At 44.2% G+C, this 21,897-nt stretch overlaps 1 protein-coding gene across 4 annotated transcripts in view; it reads left to right on the top strand.

The window, feature by feature from the left end:
- Positions 1 to 21,638, top strand: part of LOC110496004 (tripartite motif-containing protein 46-like) — a 32,032-nt gene extending 10,394 nt beyond the window's left edge. For 3 of the 4 annotated variants that reach the window (XM_021571611.2, XM_021571612.2, XM_021571610.2), the window contains exons 7-12: positions 2,826 to 3,079; positions 4,193 to 4,314; positions 6,081 to 6,419; positions 9,715 to 9,944; positions 19,380 to 19,447; positions 19,763 to 21,638. In XM_021571611.2, coding sequence (XP_021427286.1) covers positions 2,826 to 3,079; positions 4,193 to 4,314; positions 6,081 to 6,419; positions 9,715 to 9,944; positions 19,380 to 19,447; positions 19,763 to 20,222 — 1,473 coding nt within the window. In that variant the 3' untranslated portion in view covers positions 20,223 to 21,638. Of the gene's footprint in view, positions 1 to 2,825; positions 3,080 to 4,192; positions 4,315 to 6,080; positions 6,420 to 6,699; positions 6,761 to 9,714; positions 9,945 to 19,379; positions 19,448 to 19,762 lie in introns of those variants that run through there. The other variant, XM_021571613.2, reaches the window with a different exon arrangement.
- The last annotated feature ends 259 nt before the right edge of the window (positions 21,639 to 21,897 follow it).

Below are 21,897 nucleotides of genomic sequence, written 5' to 3'. Positions count from 1 at the left end.
CTGTTCAGGGTGATGAGCTGTGTTGCTTTTACGCCAAACATAACGTTTTGCATTGTTGACAAAAAGTTCAACTTTGGTTTCATCTGACCAGAGCACCTTCTTCCACATGTTTGGTGTGTCTCCCAGGTGGCTTGTGGCAAACTTTAAATGACACTTTTTATGGATATCTTTAAGAAATGGCTTTCTTCTTGCCACTCTTCCATAAAGGCCAGATTTGTGCAATATACGACTGATTGTTGTCCTATGGACAGAGTCTCCCACCTCAGCTGTAGATCTCTGCAGTTCATCCAGAGTGATCATGGGCCTCTTGGCTGCATCTCTGATCAGTCTTCTCCTTGTATGAGCTGAAAGTTTAGAGGGACGGCCAGGTCTTGGTAGATTTGCAGTGGTCTGATACTCCTTCCATTTCAATATTATCGCTTGCACAGTGCTCCTTGGGATGTTTAAAGCTTGGGAAATCTTTTTGTATCTAAATCCGGCTTTAAACTTCTTCACAACAGTATCTCGGACCTGCCTGGTGTGTTCCTTGTTCTTCATGATGCTCTCTGCGCTTTTAACGGACCTCTGAGACTATCACAGTGCAGGTGCATTTATACGGAGACTTGATTACACACAGGTGGATTGTATTTATCATCATTAGTCATTTAGGTCAACATTGGATCATTCAGAGATCCTCACTGAACTTCTGGAGAGAGTTTGCTGCACTGAAAGTAAAGGGGCTGAATAATTTTGCACGCCCAATTTTTCAGTTTTTGATTTGTTAAAAAAGTTTGAAATATCCAATAAATGTCGTTCCACTTCATGATTGTGTCCCACTTGTTGTTGATTCTTTACGAAAAAATACAGTTTTATATCTTTATGTTTGAAGCCTGAAATGTGGCAAAAGGTTGCAAAGTTCAAGGGGGCCGAATACTTTCGCAAGGCACTGTATATAATAATATTTAAGCAAGTTAGCTGGCCAATTTATTGATGCTACTGACCACACCACCATAGACAGCATTGTTTACCACAGTAGACATCATATGCTCATATACAGTGGGGCAAAAAAGTATTTAGTCAGCCACCAATTGTGCAAGTTCTCCCACTTAAAAAGATGAGAGAGGCCTGTAATTTTAATCATAGCTACACTTCAACTATGACAGACAAAATTAGAAAGAAAAATCCAGAAAATCACATTGTAGGATTTTTAATGAATTTATTTGCAAATTATGGTGGAAAACAAGTATTTGGTCAATAACAAAAGTTTATCTCAATAATTTGTTATATACCCTTTGTTGGCAATGACAGAGGTCAAACGTTTTCTGTAAGTCTTCACAAGGTTTTCACACACTGTTGCTGGTATTTTGGCCAATTCCTCCATACAGACCTCCTCTAGAGCAGTGATGTTTTGGGGCTGTTGCTGGGCAACTTGGACTTTCAACTCCCTCCAAAGATTTTCTATGGGGTTGAGATCTGGAGACTGGCTAGGCCACTCCAGGACCTTGAAATGCATCTTACGAAGCCACTCCTTCGTTGCCCGGGCGGTGTGTTTGGGTTCATTGTCATGCTGAAAGACCCAGCCACGTTTCATCTTCAATGCCCTTACTGATGGAAGGAGGTTTTCACTCAAAATCTCATGATTCATGGCCCCATTCATTCTTTCCTTTACACGGATCAGTCGTCCTGGTCCCTTTGCAGAAAAACAGCCCCAAACATGATGTTTCCACTCCCATGCTTCACAGTAGGTATAGTGTTCTTTGGATGCAAGTCAGCATTCTTTGTTCTCCAAACACGACGAGCTGAGTTTTTACCAAAAAGTTATATTTTGGTTTCATCTGACCATATGACATTTTCCCAATCTTCTTCTGGATCATCCAAATGCTCTCTAGCAAACTCTAGACGGGCCTGGACATGTACTGGCTTAAGCAAGGGGACACGTCTGGTAGTGCAGGATTTGAGTCCCTGGCGGCGTAGTGTGTTACTGATGGTAGGCTTTGTTACTTTGGTCCCAGCTCTCTGCATGTCATTCACTAGGTCCCCCAGTGTGGTTCTGGGATTTTTGCTCACCGTTCTTGTGATCATTTTGACCCCATGGGGTGAGATCTTGCGTGGAGCCCCAGATTGAGGGAGATTATCAGTGGTCTTGTATGTCTTCCATTTCCTAATAATTGCAAATCAAGCTGCTTACCTATTGCATATTCAGTCTTCCCAGCCCGGTGCAGGTCTACAATTTTGTTTCTGGTGTCCTTTGACAGCTCTTTGGTCTTGGCCATAGTGGAGTTTGGAGTGTGACTGTTTGAGGTTGTGGACATGTGTCTTTTATACTGATAATAAGTTCAAACAGGTGCCATTAATACAGGTAACAAGTGGAGGACAGAGGAGTCTCTTAAAGAAGAATTTACAGGTCTGTGAGAGCCAGAAATATTTCTTGTTTGTAGGTGACCAAGTACTTATTTTCCACCATAATTAGCAAATAAATTCATAAAAAATCCTACAATGTTATTTTCTGGATTTTTTTCTTCTCATTTTGTCTGTCATAGTTGAAGTGTACTTTTGATGAAAATTACAGGCCTCTCTCATCTTTGTAAGTGGGATAACTTGCACAATTGGTGGCTGACTAAATACTTTTTTGCCCCACTGTAGCTCTATGGTCCTAATCTGTGTGTTGCTGTCTAATACATCATCTCTGTGGTCCTCCTAACCTCCCTGTGTGTTGCTGTCTGACTGTTGAACAGCGTAGCCAGGCTTAACAACAGAATGAAATAGAACACGATCCTGGAATAATATTGATTGACATACATTATATCTCTATGGTCCTACTCCTGTGTGTTGCTGTCTGTCCACAGGCAAACAGCGTAGCGGCACGGGAGCAGCTGTCTCAGAGCGTGAGAGACCTGACCGCCCTCCTCGCTGAGCGCCACGCCTCATTGTCTCAGGCCCTGGAGGGGGCACGGCAGAGGCGGGGCGAGGCGTTGGCGGGCCAGGTGGCGGAGAGGCGGAGCCTGCTAGAGCATGCAGGCCTCATGGCCTTCTCCCAAGAGCTGCTGAAGGAGACGGACCCGCCCTGCTTCGTCCAGGCAGCGCGCCAGACACACAGCAGGTACTTTACACACAACAGGTCTGACTGGCTGGGCAGCAGACAGCGTGGAAGCTTATACAAATAGCACCCTATTCCCCATAGAGCTCTGATCCAAAGTAGTGCACTGTAGGGAATAGGGTTCTATTTTGGACGAATACCCAGGGCTCTTTAACGCCCTAGTTTTGTTGATTTTTCTGTTTATTTCTTTATATGTTTCTTTGTTTGTTTCTCTGTTCTTATTGTTCTATTTTCTCTCACCCAGTCCTTCAATCAATGTCTATTGTCTATTCTTCTTTCCCTCTTGTGTATGCTTTCACTGCTCATCCCACGGCATCAGCAAAATGACAAATGGCCACAAGAGGGAGTCAGTAGACCTGTTTGTGAAAGATAACGTGGCGTGGATTTGGCGATGGGTGTTCTATGTCGTTGTGCTCCAACCAGTGTTCACTGTTTCCAATGATGGCTTGTTAGACTGACACGGGATTAGTGGCATGAGACATGTAGTTATACAGGTAGACAGTAGACTGCTGCAGTATGTAGTCTCATTAATCTACAGTATCTGTAATCTCTCGTGGACAGGTCTATGTAAACATAACTGGTACCATAGAATCTGTAGGGAATGGAATGGGTTGCGTGGGATAACAAGCAGCAGTAGTTCTGGTGTTTGGGTTTTTTGTAACTGGTCATTTGGTCAAATCACGATTTCGCAGGTATTAGCATCTTTTGGATTTCGGAAGGGTTCTGCTCCTTATTCTAGCGTCTCTTAGTCCCTTCTCTTAACATGCATGGACCCAAAATGTAATCAAGCAGCCCGTAACTTGCAAAGAGAGACGTTGGAGCTCCTCGTTCCGGTTCTGCTCCTTATTCTAGCGTCTCTTAGTCCCTTCTCTTAACATGCATGGACCCAAAATGTAATCAAGCAGCTGACCAATTACGTGAGACTTTAGTTCTGGATTAACCAAGATGAATCTATCTGCTATCAATTAAAGTTACTCTAATTGCGTATTACCCTAATAATTAAAGTGGTTAAGTCTGCGTAGTGCATACCTCCCTCCTCGGACTTGTTATCTACTCCCAAACAACTATTCTAAAAGTCTCCCCCCCCCCTCTCTCTCCCCCTCCTCGCTCTCCAAGGTTATCCACGTCCATCGAGGGGCTGCAGTGTTTCTCTCTGGCTGCTGATCCCTCCTTCAGACACTTCCAGCTGGACGTCTCCAAAGAGCTCAAACTCCTCACAAACCTGCAGTTCATCCAGGGTGAGACAGAGGAGAGGATAAAGGAGGGGATAGGGGGCTAGGGAGGGGTAGAGGGATAGAGCCAGCCAGAGAGAGAGAAGGATAAAGGAGGAGGCTAGGGAGACATTGAGGGTAGAGTCAGTCAGAGAGAGCGGAGGATGGAGGATAAAGGAGGAGGCTAGGGAGACGTAGCGGGATGGAGTCAGTCAGAGAGAAGGAGGATGGAGGATAAAGGAGGAGGCTAGGGAGACATTGAGGGTAGAGTCAGTCAGAGAGAAGGAGGATGGAGGATAAAGGAGGAGGCTAGGGAGACATTGAGGGTAGTCAGTCAGAGAGAAGGAGGATGGAGGATAAAGGAGGAGGCTAGGGAGACATTGAGGGTAGAGTCAGTCAGAGAGAGCGGAGGAGAGGAGGATAAAGGAGGAGGCTAGGGAGACATTAAGGGTAGAGTCAGTCAGAGAGAAGGAGGATGGAGGATAAAGGAGGAGGCTAGGGAGACATTAAGGGTAGAGTCAGTCAGAGAGAAGAAGGATGGAGGATAAAGGAGGAGGCTAGGGAGACATTAAGGGTAGAGTCAGTCAGAGAGAAGGAGGATGGAGGATAAAGGAGGAGGCTAGGGAGACATTAAGGGTAGAGTCAGTCAGAGAGAAGGAGGATGGAGGATAAAGGAGGAGGCTAGGGAGACATTGAGGGTAGAGTCAGTCAGAGAGAGCGGAGGAGAGGAGGATAAAGGAGGAGGCTAGGGAGACATTGAGGGTAGAGTCAGTCAGAGAGAGCGGAGGATGGAGGATAAAGGAGGAGGCTAGGGAGACGTAGAGGGATGGAGTCAGTCAGAGAGAAGGAGGATGGAGGATAAAGGAGGAGGCTAGGGAGACATTGAGGGTAGAGTCAGTCAGAGAGAAGGAGGATGGAGGATAAAGGAGGAGGCTAGGGAGACATTGAGGGTAGAGTCAGTCAGAGAGAAGGAGGATGGAGGATAAAGGAGGAGGCTAGGGAGACATTGAGGGTAGAGTCAGTCAGAGAGAGCGGAGGAGAGGAGGATAAAGGAGGAGGCTAGGGAGACATTAAGGGTAGAGTCAGTCAGAGAGAAGGAGGATGGAGGATAAAGGAGGAGGCTAGGGAGACATTGAGGGTAGAGTCAGTCAGAGAGAGCGGAGGAGAGGAGGATAAAGGAGGAGGCTAGGGAGACATTGAGGGTAGAGTCAGTCAGAGAGAGCGGAGGATGGAGGAGAGGGCTATAGAGACATAAAGGAATAGTCAAACAGAGAGCAGGGTTAGAGCCAGAGTATTTGAAAAAGGGATTTAGGAGGGGAAAGAGAGGATATAAGAGAAATTACATACTACAGAATACAATCATGTAACATTTTGGTGGTAATTCAATTTAAAGGTAGACTCAGCAAGATTAAATAAATGCACAAGATAAACAGCAGAGTGGGTCAATTTCCACAACAACTAAGAGCGTTAAAGCGCAAGGTTAAACTTGTCCTGTAGCTATCACGTTGTAGAAGTGTGAAGCGCACCCGTGCACATGCGCAGATACTCTGTGTGGCTGTGTGAGAGCAAAGTGTTGCATCGCGCTATTCTGAATATCTGCGGTGCTGCTCATGGCAACATCATCTCGATGAGTCTGCCATTAATTATGTTGTTTTACTGAATCATACTGTATCTTCAACTATGCATTAGCAAACTGTAGTGAACATTTGGTAGTGTTGCATATGTAATCAAGCCAGAGAGTATATTTTTGTATCCAACATCTGACTGACAGCTGTAATGTTTTTTCCCATCAGCCCCTCTGGCCCCTGTTATTGACACCCAAAAGACCCTGGCCTATGACCAGCTCTTCCTGTGTTGGCGGCTGCCTCAGGAATCCGCCCCCGCCTGGCACTTCTCTGTGGAGTTTCGTCGCCGGGGGGTGGTGCCAGGAGGCGGGGCCAGGGGTGGTATCCAAGGGCGATTGGCTGCGGCCCGCTGGGGCTGGCAGCGGCTGGAGGAGGTGGGCGGAACCAGTGCTGTGATTGACAGGTTGGAGATGGACAGTGTGTATGTGTTGAGGGTGAGAGGCTGCAACAAGGCGGGCTTCGGGGAGTACAGTGAGGAGGTGTACCTACACACCCCGCCAGCACCAGGTGAGGTCTATACACTGTTCTATAGGTACACACACACACACACACACCCACACACACACACACACACACACACACACACACACACACACACGATCTCATCAGTATTGGTATAACTGATATGCATCAGAACAGTATCCATAGAGATCATCTTAATGACTAATTTCTCTATTTTTCTGCCCATTCCCATCCTTCTCTCTACCCATACCATCCAACTCTCCTCCCATCCCATCTCTCTATCCAACCCCTCCTCTAAACACTGTCTTCACACGTCTCTCCTCAGCTCTCTCATTCCACTCCTAGGTCCACTCTCTCAATCCACATCTCTCCCTCTGCCTGTTAATGTGAGCATCGACACTCTTTTCTCATTTTTCCTCTTGTTGCTTCGCACATATCTCTCTACCTCTTTTTACATTTATACCATGCATATCTTGTCCTCCCAGCCACCCTCGTTCTCCCTCCATAATGAGATCTCAAGAGTGTGTTGATGAGGTTTGCTATTTGTTAAAACCTGAGGCTTAACAAATGGATTTGGTTGATTGAGATCTATGCTAATGAGTCTGGGAAGTCCGGAATGGTCAATGTCTCCCTTGGTAAATGATTCTATTCTGCTATGTTTCCCTCGGGAATATTAATAATCCCAATTTAGGAAAGATGCATCTCCTTCTCCTTTGATTGACCTTCTGTTTGGACTGTTTTCTATTAGTTTCTAGTTTGTTGATGAAAGACTGTTTGACTCCCTCTCTCCTCGTCCATGTCTCCTTCTTTTCATTCCAGAGGAGTTGCATGACAGTTCTTTATCCCTCTTCTCTGTTAAGCCTCTCAGTTCTTTCTTTGTTGCCCTGATTCTATACAGTGCATTTGGGAAGTATTCAGACCACTTTTCCACATTTTGTAACATTACATTCTAAAATGTATACAATTGTTTTTTTCCACTCATCAATCTACACACAATACCCAAATAATGACAAAGCGAGAACAGTATTTCAGTCATTTAAAAACAGAAATACCTTATTTACATGAGTATTCAGACCCTTTGATATGAGACTCGAAATTGAGCTCAGGTGCATCCTGTTTCCATTGATCATCCTTGAGATGTTTTCTACAACTTGATTAGGGTACCTCTGTGGTAAATTCAATTAATTGGACATGATTTGGAAAGGCACACACCAGACTATATAAGGTCCCACAGTTGACGCTGCATGTCAGAGAAAAAAACAAGCCACGAGGTCAAAGGAATTGTCCGTTGAGCTCCGAGACAGGATTGTGTCGAGGCACAGATCTGGGGAAGGGAACCAAAACATTTCTGCAGCATTGAAGGTCTCCAAGAACACAGTGGCCTCCATCATTCATAAATGGAAGAAGTTTGGAACCACCAAGACTCTTGCTAGAGCTGGCCGCTCAGCCAAACTGAGCACTTAGGGGAGAAGGGCCTTGGTCAGGGAGGTGACCAAGAACCCAAAGGTCACTCTGACAGAGCTCCTCTGTGGAGTTGGGAGAATCTTCCAGAAGGATAACCATCTTTGCAGCACTCCACCAATCAGGCCTTTATGGTAGAGTGGCCAGATGGAAGCACTCCTCAGTAAAAGGCACAGGATAGCCTGCTTCGAGTTTAAGGACTCTCAGACCATGAGAAACAAGAATCTCTAGTCTGATAAAACCAAGATTGAACTTTGGCCTGAATGCCAAGCGTCACATCTGGATGAAACCTGACACCATCCCTACAATGATGTATGGTGGTGGCAGCATGCTGTGGGGATGTTTTTCAGCAGCAGGGACTGGGAGACTAGTTAGGATCGAGGGAAAGAAGAACGGAGCAAAGTACAGAGAGATCCTTGATAAAAACCTGTTCCAAAGTGCTCAGAACCTCAGACTTGGGCAAAGATTCACCTTCCAACAGGACAATGACCCTAAGCACACAGCCAAGACAATGCAGGAGTGGATTTGGGACAAGTCTATGAATGTCCTTGAGTGGCCCAGCCAGAGCCTGGACTTGAACAACATCTCTGGAGAGACCTGAAAATAGCTGTGCAGAAATAAATGCTCCCCATCCAACCTGACAGAGCTTGAGAGGATCTGCAGAGAAGAATGGGAGAAACTCCTCAAATACAGGTGTGCCAAGCTTGTAGCGTCATACCCAAGAAGACGAGGCTGTAATCGCGGCCAAATGTGCTTTAACAAAGTACTGAGTAAAGAGTCTGAATACTTAAGTATATGTGATATTTCCAGTTTTTTTTTAAATAGAAATTATCAAAAGATTCTGAAAAACTGTTTTTGCTTTGTCATTATGGGGTATTGCGTGTAGATTGATGAGGGGAAAACAATTTATAAGGCTGTAAAAAATGTGGATAAAATCGGGGTCTGAATACTTTCTGAATATACTGCATCTTACTACTCTATCCCTGTATTAGTGCTGCTCGATTAACAGAAATATCTGTTATTTTTGGTTTTTTAAACAACTAATTGACCGACATCGGTTCAATTATTTTGAATTCCACTTTGTTCTGTTTTGTTCTGTGAGCTCAATGTGCGGTTTCTGTAATAGATAACTCAGATCAAGCCTGAACTGTGCGATGTAGTAGGGAGTTTTAGTTTTCAACAGGAAAAATATTCTACATTGTTTAGCACAGAAAACCTGATAATTAACTACAATGACCATAATCTATTGCGTGCCCGCTTGAACTTGTCTGGTCTGTGCGGAGCAGACACAGAGACTGAGACAAGAGAGAACGTGCAATGAAGAGGAACAGAAAGCAGTTGCTTCACGAGCCTGTAAATACATGCTCTAAGTGATTGATTGTTGGTATTGAGCAGTCATAAAAGTATGCCTTATTTACCTTGAAAAATGACTAAAATAGTGATAGAGATGAGATGACTCGGAATTAAATATAAAGTTATCAAATAAAACACATATTTTATGAAATAATGTGAATAAATGATAGTTAAGTAATAAGCAGTCACTACCATCATTGTTTTATTCTGTGTTTTTACAGAATTCAGCACACATAATGCACATTGCATTTAATGTCAATTTCTTTTATCGAAATCAAAATAAAAAAGTGACTATTTTTGAATAATCGAACCAACCTCAAAAAGCACTAATTGCTCAGCACTACCCTGTATTTACCTCCTCTGTGCCCTTATCGTCTTCCTTCCCTCTCTCCTACTTCGCTTCTCTACTCTATCTCATCAAAACCCACCTCTTCCCTCCTTCCTACTTATGCACTCCTCCTTCCACCCTCCCTCTTTCTTTCCCCCTTTCCATCTCCCTATCCTCCCCTGGCCTCCTCTCTCTCAGTGTTAAATTTCTACCTGGACTCTCGCTGGGGTCTCCATGCCGACCGGCTGGTGGTGAGTAAGGAGCAGCGCTGTGCCCGGAGTGTTCCCGGCTTGTCCCTGATGCAGGCCGCCGACCGAGCGCTCACTTCCTGTCACCTGACTGCAGACCTCCTGGTAGGCGACGTGGCCATCACCCAGGGCAGGCACTACTGGGCATGCTCAGTGGAGCCCGGCTCCTATCTCGTCAAAGTAAGTGGAATGACTGGGAGGAGAGTTTGTCCCAATCCCAAATCGTCCCATAAGGCCAGTGCCATATTCACATATTCACCAGATCTGAGAGGATTTGCCCTCTGCTAGGTGGAAGTTAACCCGTATTGCTTATACCAATCAAATCCTTTCAAATCTCCACAGGTGCATAGGGCAGGGATCAGCAACTAGATTCAGCCGTAGGCAGATTTTTTATTTTCTTGTGCGGATGGTTGGGGGGCCGGATCATAGTTACAAATAATTTGACTGCAAATTGATCTGCAAGAAGCCCAAACAGATACTAAAACATAATAATTTCAAACCTTGCTTACATTTGTATGTTGACTCCACATTGACTCTGTACCGGTACCCCCTGTATATAGCCCCACAATTGTTATTTACTTAAGCTCTTTAATTTGTTATTATTATCTCTTACTTTTTGGGGGGGTGTTTTTCTTAAACTGCATTGCTGGTTAATTAAGGGATTGTAAGTAAGCATTTCACTGTAAGGTCTACCTACACCTGTTGTATTCAGCGCATGTGACAAATAACATTTTATTTGATTTTGATATGATCACGTCTCTCTGGTATGCATGAAAATAGTTGGGAACAGATTTCTTAAATGAAAATCACTTGGAGCTGATATCCTGGATTTTTTGCAGTCTTATGTTCAACAATGAAAATCCCCCCCCACACACACACACAAAAAATCTCTCTATATATTTATAAATAAAAATCTCAAAACGTATATATAAAACCATTTGGCCCGTGGGCCGCCAGTTGGGAAACCCTTAGAGGACGATTTAGAATGGGCCCTTACTGTGTTGTATGGTGTGTATTTATGTGTTTTTTTGTATATATACACAAAACTATATACAAAATACAATATACAAAAACGTGTATGAAAATGTATGTGTGAAATTATTGGCACCCTTGATGAGCAAGAAAATGCTGAGCTATATTGTATGCTACAAAAGAAAATCTGGAAACGATATTATTTTATACTAATATAATTGCTCGGAGAAAGAGATTGTTTAACATGTAATATGACTTTTTTTCTCAAAAAGATAATGGTAAAAATTATTATGCAACCCTGTTTTCAATAACTTTCAATACCTCAGCACTGTGCCTAAAATGTTTTATGAGATTGGAGAACTATTGGACTGGAGGGATTTTAGTCCATTCCTCCATACAGAATTTTTCCAAATCCTTTATCTTTTGTCTGCGCTTATGGACTGCCCTCTTCAATTTGAACCACAGGTATTCAATGGGGTTCAAGTCTGGAGTAGAGGTCTTCACGGGTCCAACTTTTGGACCCCTTCTGAAATGAACCTGGGGCTTTTCCACCCGGAACCGACATGCAAAAATTCATTTTTAAAATAGTGACCCGTTCCGAACGAACCCGAGGACCACTAGACCCGTTCCGTATAGACATGGTCAGATCCAAACCCTGTCCGATCCGAATGAGGGAAGCAGAAAAGTCACTTTTTAAGCTACTTCATTATCCAGAGCTGATAAAACGCGAGGGAGAGGGAGAGAGATGTCCACTCTAGCAGGTGGGGAGGGGCCTTGATACTGTGAGCGAGTGACTCGGGGAGCAGGCTAGGCTAATTGAGGCTGCTAGGCTAATTGAGGCTGCATGCTCTTTCTCGTCCTACAGTTACAAATAACAACAACCCCATTTAGAATATTAAGTATAGCAGCCTACCTGTTAGCTCTTGGTTATTGTAGCCTGTCCTTCACCTTAACTTTTAATTCTGTCATTTTAATTCCATCTTCCATTGATTAGATATCTCCTAACTTTTGCCACATTGAGGCTCTATGACTGTAGCCCAATTGCACTTTGATGACTTATAGTTGGCCAACAACAATAACAAGCTACACGCGCCACTCTTGAAAAGAGCAGCAGCATAAATTATACAAGGTCTCTCTCTCCTCTACTGCAGCAGTCTCTTTCGGATCTGTACAGGTCCTTTCGGAGAAGTCAGTTAAAATTACACCTTCATATCAGAGCCGACCCAGACCTGTGACAGTATCTAGAATTCTGGATCAAGACCCACTCAGATCCTGGATCGGGCCTTGGGCCCTCTCGCCTGGAGGTGTTGATTTTGATTTTGTGGTCAATTTACTATTCCTTTGTTAATGTTGATGTGTGCTTGGGGTTATTGTCTTGCTGGAACATCCCCCTGCTGCCAAGTTTCAGCCTCATGGCAAGCAGGTTTTTGACTAATATACCGACACATAATCACACCAGAGAAAGTTATTTCCATCAAGACAGTACCTGAATCCAGCAGATAAAGGGGATGTACACAGTCAAAGTCAGAAGTTCACAGACACCTCAGCCAAACACATTTAAACTCAGTTTTTCACAATTCCTGACATTTAATCCTAGAAACATTCCCTGTCTTATGTCAGTTAGGATCACCACTTTATTTTAAGAATGTGAAATGTCAGAATAATAGTAGAGAGAATTATTCATTTCAGCTTTTATTTCTTTCATCACATTCCCAGTGGGTCAGAAGTTTACATACACTCAATTAGTATTTGGTAGCATTGTCTGTAAATTCTTGAACTTGGGTCAAACGTTTCGGCGAGCCTTCCACAAGCTTCTCAAATTAAGTTGGGTGAATTTTGGTCCATTCTTCCTGACAGAGCTGGTGAAACCAAGTCAGGTTTGTAGGTGTAGAAAAGGCCCATGGAGTTGGTGGAATAATTCTTTAATTCATTGCCACGTACTCAGCTGGGCCAGGGGCGCTTTAATTAGGTCAGGTGGAAACGTCCGACAGATCTCAACTCCATAAAAGGAGGAAATTGCCATCGCCTGAGCTCACTGCTTTCTCTTCCTTAACTCCATCTGATCCAGAAGTTCTGTGCGTCCATGAATCCACGTAAGTCCACCGACTGTTATCTTTCATCTGAACTATCTGTTGCGATCCGGAAAGTGGGCCATCAGTTATTGTTTATAGTTAATACCGCGGAGCGCGGCTTGGAGCGCACGCTTCAAACATATTGTGTAATGTGAATTGTCAATGATCACGGCCCTACGGATCCTCATAGGCCAACTTTGCAATCGATATGCTTACTATGTAAGGACATTGTTTACATGAAGACAATTGAAATGAGAAACGTCATTGTTTGCTAACTGATTGACTTTGATATCAAACTAATGAGGATTATAGATTGAATAACCACTGTTTGTATTCTTTCATGATTTATGATAAATATTTACGAGCCTAAATGACTTACGGATGATTACTATTGACTTCTAAATTAACTAGATTGTTGACTTCCCTAATTATGTTAATCATGAATGATTGCTATGATATGATCTTTGGGATGATGAATTTGATCGGATACATGTTATTTGTTTCCTTTGTTATGCAGCACAGACGACCCAGTAAATATACCACTTTATGGTTAAAGGAATTCCTGCCTCAGTCTCATCCATTCCTCTGTCAGTCATCCTACCTGTCCAGCTACCCACACAGATTCCACTAATCTTTCAATGGTCCTTCGAGCTGGATGATGACTGAACCAAAGACAGGTGAAAAGGAAATGGAGGAGGAGAGGGAAGAATTGTCTCCACTGAAAGGAAGAGGAGGGGAGAGCAGCTGAGGGAAAGGTCTTGGAACAAAGGAAATATCCAGGAGCTAAGCCTAAAGCGACAATGACTTCATCCTCAACCACCAGCAGCACCAGAAGAACCAGGCAAGTACCTGGTTATCTTAAGGATTATGTGGTCGAGTTTCCGACATCAAAGGGCAAGCCCACCAGAGCTCAAAGTGGTGATGGATCAACTGTACGTTTCAGCATCAACCATCCCCTCTGAGCCAAGGACCGGCTCCGCTCACCCCTTAACTAATGGGAAAGCGTCGAGGCACTCTAGACGGAGTGGGAGTTCGACCAGTGGTTACCCCTTTGGAAGTAGCCATGGCAGCCGCCATTCACTAGCCCTCAGCAATTCACAGACCGCTGTCCTACAAGAGGATGAAGTTATTAGCTTTGGAGGAAATTGAGCGTCAGATTGAGGAGGAACGACAGGCTGACGAACGATGTCACCAATTGGATGTGCAGACCCTTAGAGCTCTATAGGAACTGGAATTCATTGCCAATGACAGCGCCGGCACCGTCAAGCCAGAAGGGAATTGGAGGAGGCACGGATGGTCTCATCCTTCCTGGAGAGGAACGAACAGGGGGTTGACCTGACCACCCCTCCACATGGACCTGACCTCCACATGGACCTGACCTATCTGCCTTTCTTTCCCAATCTGCCCATCTGGTACAGCATGGCACACAGTCCCCGGAGGCTCCGGGGTCAACCGCCAACATGGAGCACGGGGGACAGGCCGCTCCACCAACACCCTCTATGCCAGTGACACAAGTTAGCATTCCTCCATCTGGACAAAGCATCACTCCTTCGCCTTTCCGGCAAATCGTTCCTCTCGTCCAGGGCCAGGCCAGTCCTCAAACATCAGGTGGGAGGGCTCTCACCCAATTCCGGCTGCCACCAATGGAGGGTCTGGGACAGTAGGGGATCTGCCCAATGAGGCCACAGTGGGCTCATCAGAAGTCCCGGGTTTATCCTTCACGCAACCAGAAGAGGGAGCGAACATTATGAAACTTCTAGTAGCCTCAGCCTATGGAATTCCCAGACCCATGGAATTCCCAGACCCAAACTGCCATACTTTGAGCGTGGAAAGGAGAGTGAATTTGTCCTTTTGGAAATGGCATTGGAGAGCCTACTGGGTATTCACAGTCATCTCTCAGAATGCTACAAATACCAAATACTAATGGATCATTTGTGGTTTCCCAGTGCATACAGGCTGGCCCAATCCTTTATGCACTCCGCAACACCATACACTGCTGCTCTCCAGGCCCTGAAGGCGAGATATGGTGAGCCACGCCAGCTAGTCCAGAATGAACTAAACAACATCCTGAACACATCTCCAATTAAAATGGGAGACCATGCTGCCTTCCAAGAGTTCTCCCTGGCTGTCCAATCCCTGACCTCGATGCTCCAATCTGTTGAAGGAGAAGACAGGAACGAGCTGAAATGTGGTTCCCACGTGGACAGGCTTCTTAGCAAACTTCCAGTGTACCTCAGAGACAGTTTCATTGAACATTGTTTGAACAAGGGCATCCTGAGAGAGGGCTCGAGAAGCACCTATGCTCTGAGTCCTGGCTGCATGGTTGGAGGTGAAGGCAAAGGCGAAGAGCATCGCTCACCAGGCCACAATCTCAGCCATAGAGAACCGGGGGAAGGAAGGAGTTTGAATGCCAGGAGGGACAGAAAAGGCCAAATCCCACTACCATGTACTTAAATAGTGAAGCCGGGGAGGAACCCAGGAAGAAGACCCCTCAAGAGCAAGACCATCAAATTCCAGCCTTACTGCCCATATTGCAATAGTAAGGGGCACTTCCTTGGCTCATGCCCCAGGGTAAAAAAGCTCACTCAAACTCAATTGAAGGCCTGGATCACTTCAGGCGAGCGATGCTACAAGCGCCATAAGGCGGAGACCTGCACATTGAGGAAACCCTGCAATCGCTGTAAGGAAATCCATCTCACCGTGTTGCATGATGTAATTCCCCAAGCACAGAAAGAGCATGGTCATGCTAGGAGCTGCAAAGGAGGTGCACCTCGACCTGCAGAACCGGTCTCCAAGGCTCATGTTGAAGGTGGTCAAGGTCACTCTGCAAAGTGAAGGGAGAAGCATCGACACATTCGCCGTTCTAGATGATGGGTCAGAAAGAACTATCATCCTCACGGCGGCCACCCGTCAGCTTAACCTGGAGGGGACACCCGAGACCCTTAATCTCAGAACGGTGCGACATGATGTTATCTAAATATCTAAATGAAAGGCGCTGCTGTGACCTTTAGCATTTCACCTTCAGGGAACCGGGATATGGCCTATAACATCACCAATGCCTTCACAGCAGATGGCTTCAATCTCTCAGAGCACTCCTGCCCGGTAAGTGTTATACAGAAACAATATCCTCATCTACGAGGATTGCCTCTTCCTAACCTGGCCAGAGTAGCGCCACTTATCTTGATTGGGTCAGACCACCCACATTTCGTCACCCCGACTGAGCCTATACGAGCTGGACCAGAAGGAGGGCCCATTGCTGTCCATACATCCTTGGGTTGGGCTGTGCAAGGTCGAGCCCATCTACTTCTCTCCACCCAAGCTGTACAGTCACAGCAAGTCCTCTTCACCAGAAGCAATCCAGCTCCATCCCTCTGTGCAGCCACTGACCTCCTTCAGAATGTAGAGATGCTCTGGGAGATGGACACCTTCTCCAATCGGAAGCCACAGGAGGTCACCTGCTCGAGACATGACTGATGCATTAGACCTCCTGGAGAAGTGCACCACCACCACCACTGAACTGGATGGCGTTCAGAGGTACGTGACCCCACTGCTACGGGTGCCCAACCATCCTCCTCTGGCAACCACAACACGGGCTGTACTCCTTTGCTGTTGTTCTGGGATTGATTTGCACTTTTCGCACCAAAGTACGTTAATCTCTAGGAGACAGAATGCGTCTCCTTCCTGAGTGGTATGACAGCTGCGTGGTCCCATGGTGTTTATACTTGCATACTATTGTTTGTACAGATGAATGTGTGTTAGTTGAGAATTATCTGTTAATTGAATGATTTGAATATTCCGCCCTGAAACATAATTGTATGGAAGTGATTAGAATGTATAAAATCATAATCAATAAATGTGTAGTCCTAGTCAGAATTAGGGTAAAGACAATATGTCTTTATGGTATTTTAAACACAGACTGTCTGAGCTTGGTGCCGACCTGACTAGAGATTGGGAGTGAACAGGGAGTACGTGTCAAGAACAAGGTCACTAATCTCTGTCGGCTGGGTAGCAGGACATGTGTGTGTGCATCTGTGTGTGTGCGTATGGTTGTGTGAATGTGTGGGCGTGAGAAGTCAGTATAAAATGAATGCTTTTGTATTCTTGACTGGGGAACGTTCCCGTGAATAAACATTTTTGACTATTTAGCTGGGCCTCTGTCTGTTTCATTCGACCAGGATCTTACAAATTCTGGTTTGTAGACTGAGTAATATAATTAAATTGGGTTATGAACCTGGAGAAGAAATTTCTCTTATCAATGTGATACCTTCAGGCATTTGGAAATTGCTCCTAAGGATGAGCCAGACTTGAGCATGACCTAAGGATGAGCATGACGGCTGCGTGGTCCAATGGTGTTTATAATTGAGTACAATTGTTTGTACAGATGAACGTGGTACTTTCAGGCGTTGAAATTGCTCCCAATGATGAACCAGACTTGTGGAGGTCTACAATTTTTTCTGAGGTCTTGGCTGGTTTCTTTTGATTTTCCCATAATGTCAAGCAAAGAGGCACTGAGTTTGAAGGTAGGCCTTGAAATACATCCACAGGTAGACCTCCAATTGACTCAAATGATGTCAATTAGCATATCAGAAGCTTCTAAAGCCATGACATAATTTTATGGAATTTTCCAAGCTGTTTAAAGACAGTCAACTTAGTGTATGTAAACTTCTGATCCACTGGAATTGTGATTAAGTGAAATAATCTGTAAACAATTTGAAAAATGAATTGTGTCATTGCCAAAACTATAGTTTGTTAACAAGAAATTTGGAGTGGTTGAAAAACGAGTTTTAATGACTCCAACTTAAGTGTATGTAAATTTCCGACTTCAACCGTATATATTGCATTCGTAAAGTTTTCAGACCCCTTCACTTTTTCCACATTTTGTTAAGTTACAGCTGTTTTCTAAAATTGATTTTTTTTAAATCCTTCAATCTACACAACCCTAATGACAAAGCGAAAACAGGATTTTAGAAATGTTTGCAAATGTATTAGAACTAAACACATTTACATGAGTACTCAGGCCCTCAATTGAACTCAGTTGCATCCTGTTTCCATTGATCATCCTTGTTATTTCTACAACGTTTTTGGAGTCCACCTGTGGTAAATTCAATTGATTGGACATGATTTTGAAAGGCACACACCTGTCTATATAAGGTCACACAGTTGACAGTGCATGTCAGAGCAAAAACCAAACTATGAGGTCGAAGGACTTGTCTGTTGAGCTCAGACATGATTTGGTCAAGGCACCGATTTGGGGAAGGGTTCCAAAACATTTCTGCAGATTTGAAGGTCCCCAAGAACATCATTCTTAAATAGAAGAAGTTTGGAACCACCGAGGCTAGAGCTGGCTGACCGGCCAAACTGAGCTATCGGGGGAGATTGGCCTTGGTCAGGTAAGTGACCAAGCACCCAATGGTCACTCTGACCAGAGATTCTCTGTGGAGATGAGAACCTTCCAGAAGGACAACCATCTCTGCAGCACTCTATCAATCAGGCCTTTATGGTAGAGTGGCCAGACGGATCCCACTCTTCAGTAAAAGGCACATGACAGCCTGGTTGGAGTATGCCGAAAGGCACCTGAAGGACTCTTAGACCATGAGAAACCAGATTCTCTGGTCTGATGAAACCGAGATTGAACTCTTTGGCCTGAAAGCCAAGTGTCAGGTCTGGAGGAAACCAGGCACTGCTTATCACCTGGCCAATACCATCCCTACGGTGAAGTGTGGTGGCAACATCATGCTGTGGGGATGTTTTTCAGCCGCAGCGACTGGAAGAATAGTCTGGATCGAGGGACAGGTGAATGGAACAAAGTACAGATGAAAACCTACTCCAGAATGCTCAAGACCTCAGACTGGGGCGAGGGTTCACCTTCCAACAGGACAAGGACCCTAAGCACACAGCCAAGACAACGCAAGAGTGGCTTAAGTCTCTGAATGTCCTAGAGTGGCCCAGCCAGAGCTCTGACTTGAACCTGATCTAACATCTCTGGAGAGACCTGAAAATATCTGTGCTGCGATGACACCCCATCAAGCCTGACAGAGGATCTGTAGAGAAGAATGGGAGAAACTCCCCAAATACAGGGGTGCCAAGCTTGTATCGTCATGACCAATACTTGAAGCTGTAATCGCTGCTAAAGGTGCTTCAACAAAGTACTGAGTAAATTGTCTGAATACTTATGTAAATCTGATCAGTTTTTTGTTTTGAATACATTTGTAAAATGGGGTATTATGGGGTAATTTGTGTAGATTTAGTAGGGGAAAAAAACAATTGAATGCATTTTAGAATAAGGCTGTTGCGTAACAAAATGTGGAAAAAAAGTCAAGGGGTTCGAATATGTTTCCGAAATGCACCTGTAGATACATAAAAAAGCTATGCATTACTTGTTAAATAGAATATGTTACTCTGAGTAATTGTATTAGTATACAAGAATATAATAATACAAATAAATAGCATACAATATAGTATTTTAATTATTTATTTCTACATTGTTTTGTTCATATTTTCAAGGGTGCCAGTAATTTCGGACCCCACTGTATGTTGCTGCCCCCTTTCATTGCCTCTCTCTGTTCCACAGGTGGGAGTGGGCCTAGAGGCCAAACTACAAGAGTGGTTTCACCTTCCGCAAGACATGGCCAGTCCCCGGTGAGTGGTGCTGGAGGATGAGGCTATAAAGTGCAGGGAGGACAGGAAGTAGTCAATGGAAAATTGGTTGAGGAGAGACTATCAGGGCTTGTATAAAAAAAAACATCTCAGAGTAGGAGTGCTGGTCTAGGATCAGTTTATCCTTTTACATCATAATGAATGAGATTACATGGAGAGGGGGAACAGATCAGCCTTCCTACTCTGAGACGCTTTATGTATACGGGCCCTAGTTGTGTGTGTGTGTGTGTGTGACTCCGCACTCTCTATTTCCTTCTCTCTCTCTCTCTCTCTTTCTCTCTCTACCTCCCCCTGTAGTTATGACCCAGACAGTGGCCATGACAGTGGGGCAGAGGATTCCCTGGAATCCCCTCCCCCCTTCTCTTTCCTCACCATGGGCATGGGCAAGATCTTCCTGCCCCAGGCTCCCAACCATCATAACAACCATGGTTGCAATGGCACCAACCCCCGCCGCAACCCCACCATCGCCAACGGCAACAGCCCTGCCTCCTCGCCTACGGGCCTCACCTACCCCCTGCCTCCCAGGCTTGGGGTGTGCCTTGACTTTGAGAAGGGTCGCGTCACTTTCTACGATGCCCACTCGCTCCGTCCTCTGTGGGAAGGGCCTGTCGATTGCTCCGGCCCTGTTTGCCCGGCTTTCTTTTTTATTGGCGGAGGGGCACTACAGTTACAGGAGTTGGTGGCCAATCGGATGGCAGACCAGACTCCAGTCAGGAGGGTCACCATCCAATCACGTGTCACTAATCTGAATAACTAGGCTGCGATTCAATTTGAAACCACGGTGTAGCACGCGCTTGACATTTAAAGGTAATTTCCAATTGAGCCGACCTCTACAGCGTTTACCCTGAATGTGATCTCTGCAAACGCAGTAACATTGCCTTTTAAACGGCGCATTGATCTTAGGCGCCTTAATCTTAGGTGATTGATTGGACATAGAATGTAAAGTCAATTGTAAGCTATTTACTTGGCCAGAGCAAAAAGTTAGTAACCTAATTTTGTTGTTTTTTTATCTCATTTGTATGAAAAAAACTAGTTTTTATTGCAACCGATATGCAAATGTATTTCACTTTATTACATACTTTTTGGTTTACATTTTATTTAGCCAGAAATGCTAAATTGCTTAAGTAGGGGCTGGCAAATTACACACACAGCAATTATGTAATGTCTCCTATCTTTAACGCTTGCTCTATTAACCAATTAACCACGCTATACTGTATATATTTACGGTATATATGTATATATGCAAGAACATATTTATTTTAGAAAAACAGTTTCTCAGTCATGTTCTGTCTGTGTGTTCATCTATGTCCAGGGTATTCAAATCTTACCCTACGAGGTCCGGACTACTGCTGGTTTTCCGTTTTACCTGATAATTAATTGCACCTACCTGGTCTCCCATGTGGAAATGACTTCGAGATCCAGAATTTAATTGGAGGTTCTTAGTTTTCTGATCATGTAACAGTTCCCCCCTTCACTGTACTAAAACTATTTACACATCTACTGTACGTCTGTATCTCCAATGGAAAAAAAGTCCTGACTGTTAGTGAAATCTTCCCACTCACTCCATCACAACCCCAACTAAAGTGATTTATCTGGTCTAAATACTGTCTAAATACTCATTGAGTAGACAGTAGATTGAGTTAGGAGGATAACATGTCATGAGGAAATACTGAAATTAGGAACTGAATGATACCGCTTCAGCCACCTTTATCACTTGATTAATGTGTTTGTGCATTGGTTGTTTTTCCAATGTTTAACTGTGTGTGTGTGTGTGTGTGTGTGTGTGTGTGTGTGTGTAGGAATGAGAATGCAGTTAAAATAATTCACGTCTGATAATCATATTGACCACCATTTGCTGATTATAACTGTCTTTTAGGGAATATTTTGTATTATTTGTGTGTGCTTGATTGTAAATTATGAACAGTACTTCTTATGAATGATAAGCTTTCTAGAAATGTAGGTTGTTTCCAAAATGATACCCTATTCCATATATAGTGCACTAGTTTTGAGGCCCAAAGCTTGGTCAAAGGTAGTGCACTATTTAGGGAATAGGGTGCCATTTGGGACGCAGGCAAATGTTGATTTCACCTGCTGGCAGAATGTTTGTAAAAAAATAATTTAAAAAACAGACAAACAATTTACGCTAAATAAAGACTAATTCTGAAAATGAGAACCTGACCTCCTTATTGTTATGTGTAGTAGTAGTAGTCAAACCAGCTTCAGTTAATTTGCTTCAGCATGTGTAACATTCTCCAACTCTCTAAATTCATATTGAAAGTACTTTCATGTCAAAACAGACCCTTGATATTTATGATAATAGTACAGTGTATATATATATATATATATACAGTGGGGCAAAAAAGTATTTAGTCAGCCACCAATTGTGCAAGTTCTCCCACTTAAAAAGATGAGAGAGGCCTGTAATTTTCATC

Source organism: Oncorhynchus mykiss, chromosome 18 (genome assembly GCF_013265735.2).
Source record: "Oncorhynchus mykiss isolate Arlee chromosome 18, USDA_OmykA_1.1, whole genome shotgun sequence".
Classification (NCBI taxonomy): Eukaryota; Metazoa; Chordata; class Actinopteri; order Salmoniformes; family Salmonidae; genus Oncorhynchus; species Oncorhynchus mykiss.
This window is presented reverse-complemented; position numbering and strand designations above follow the sequence as displayed.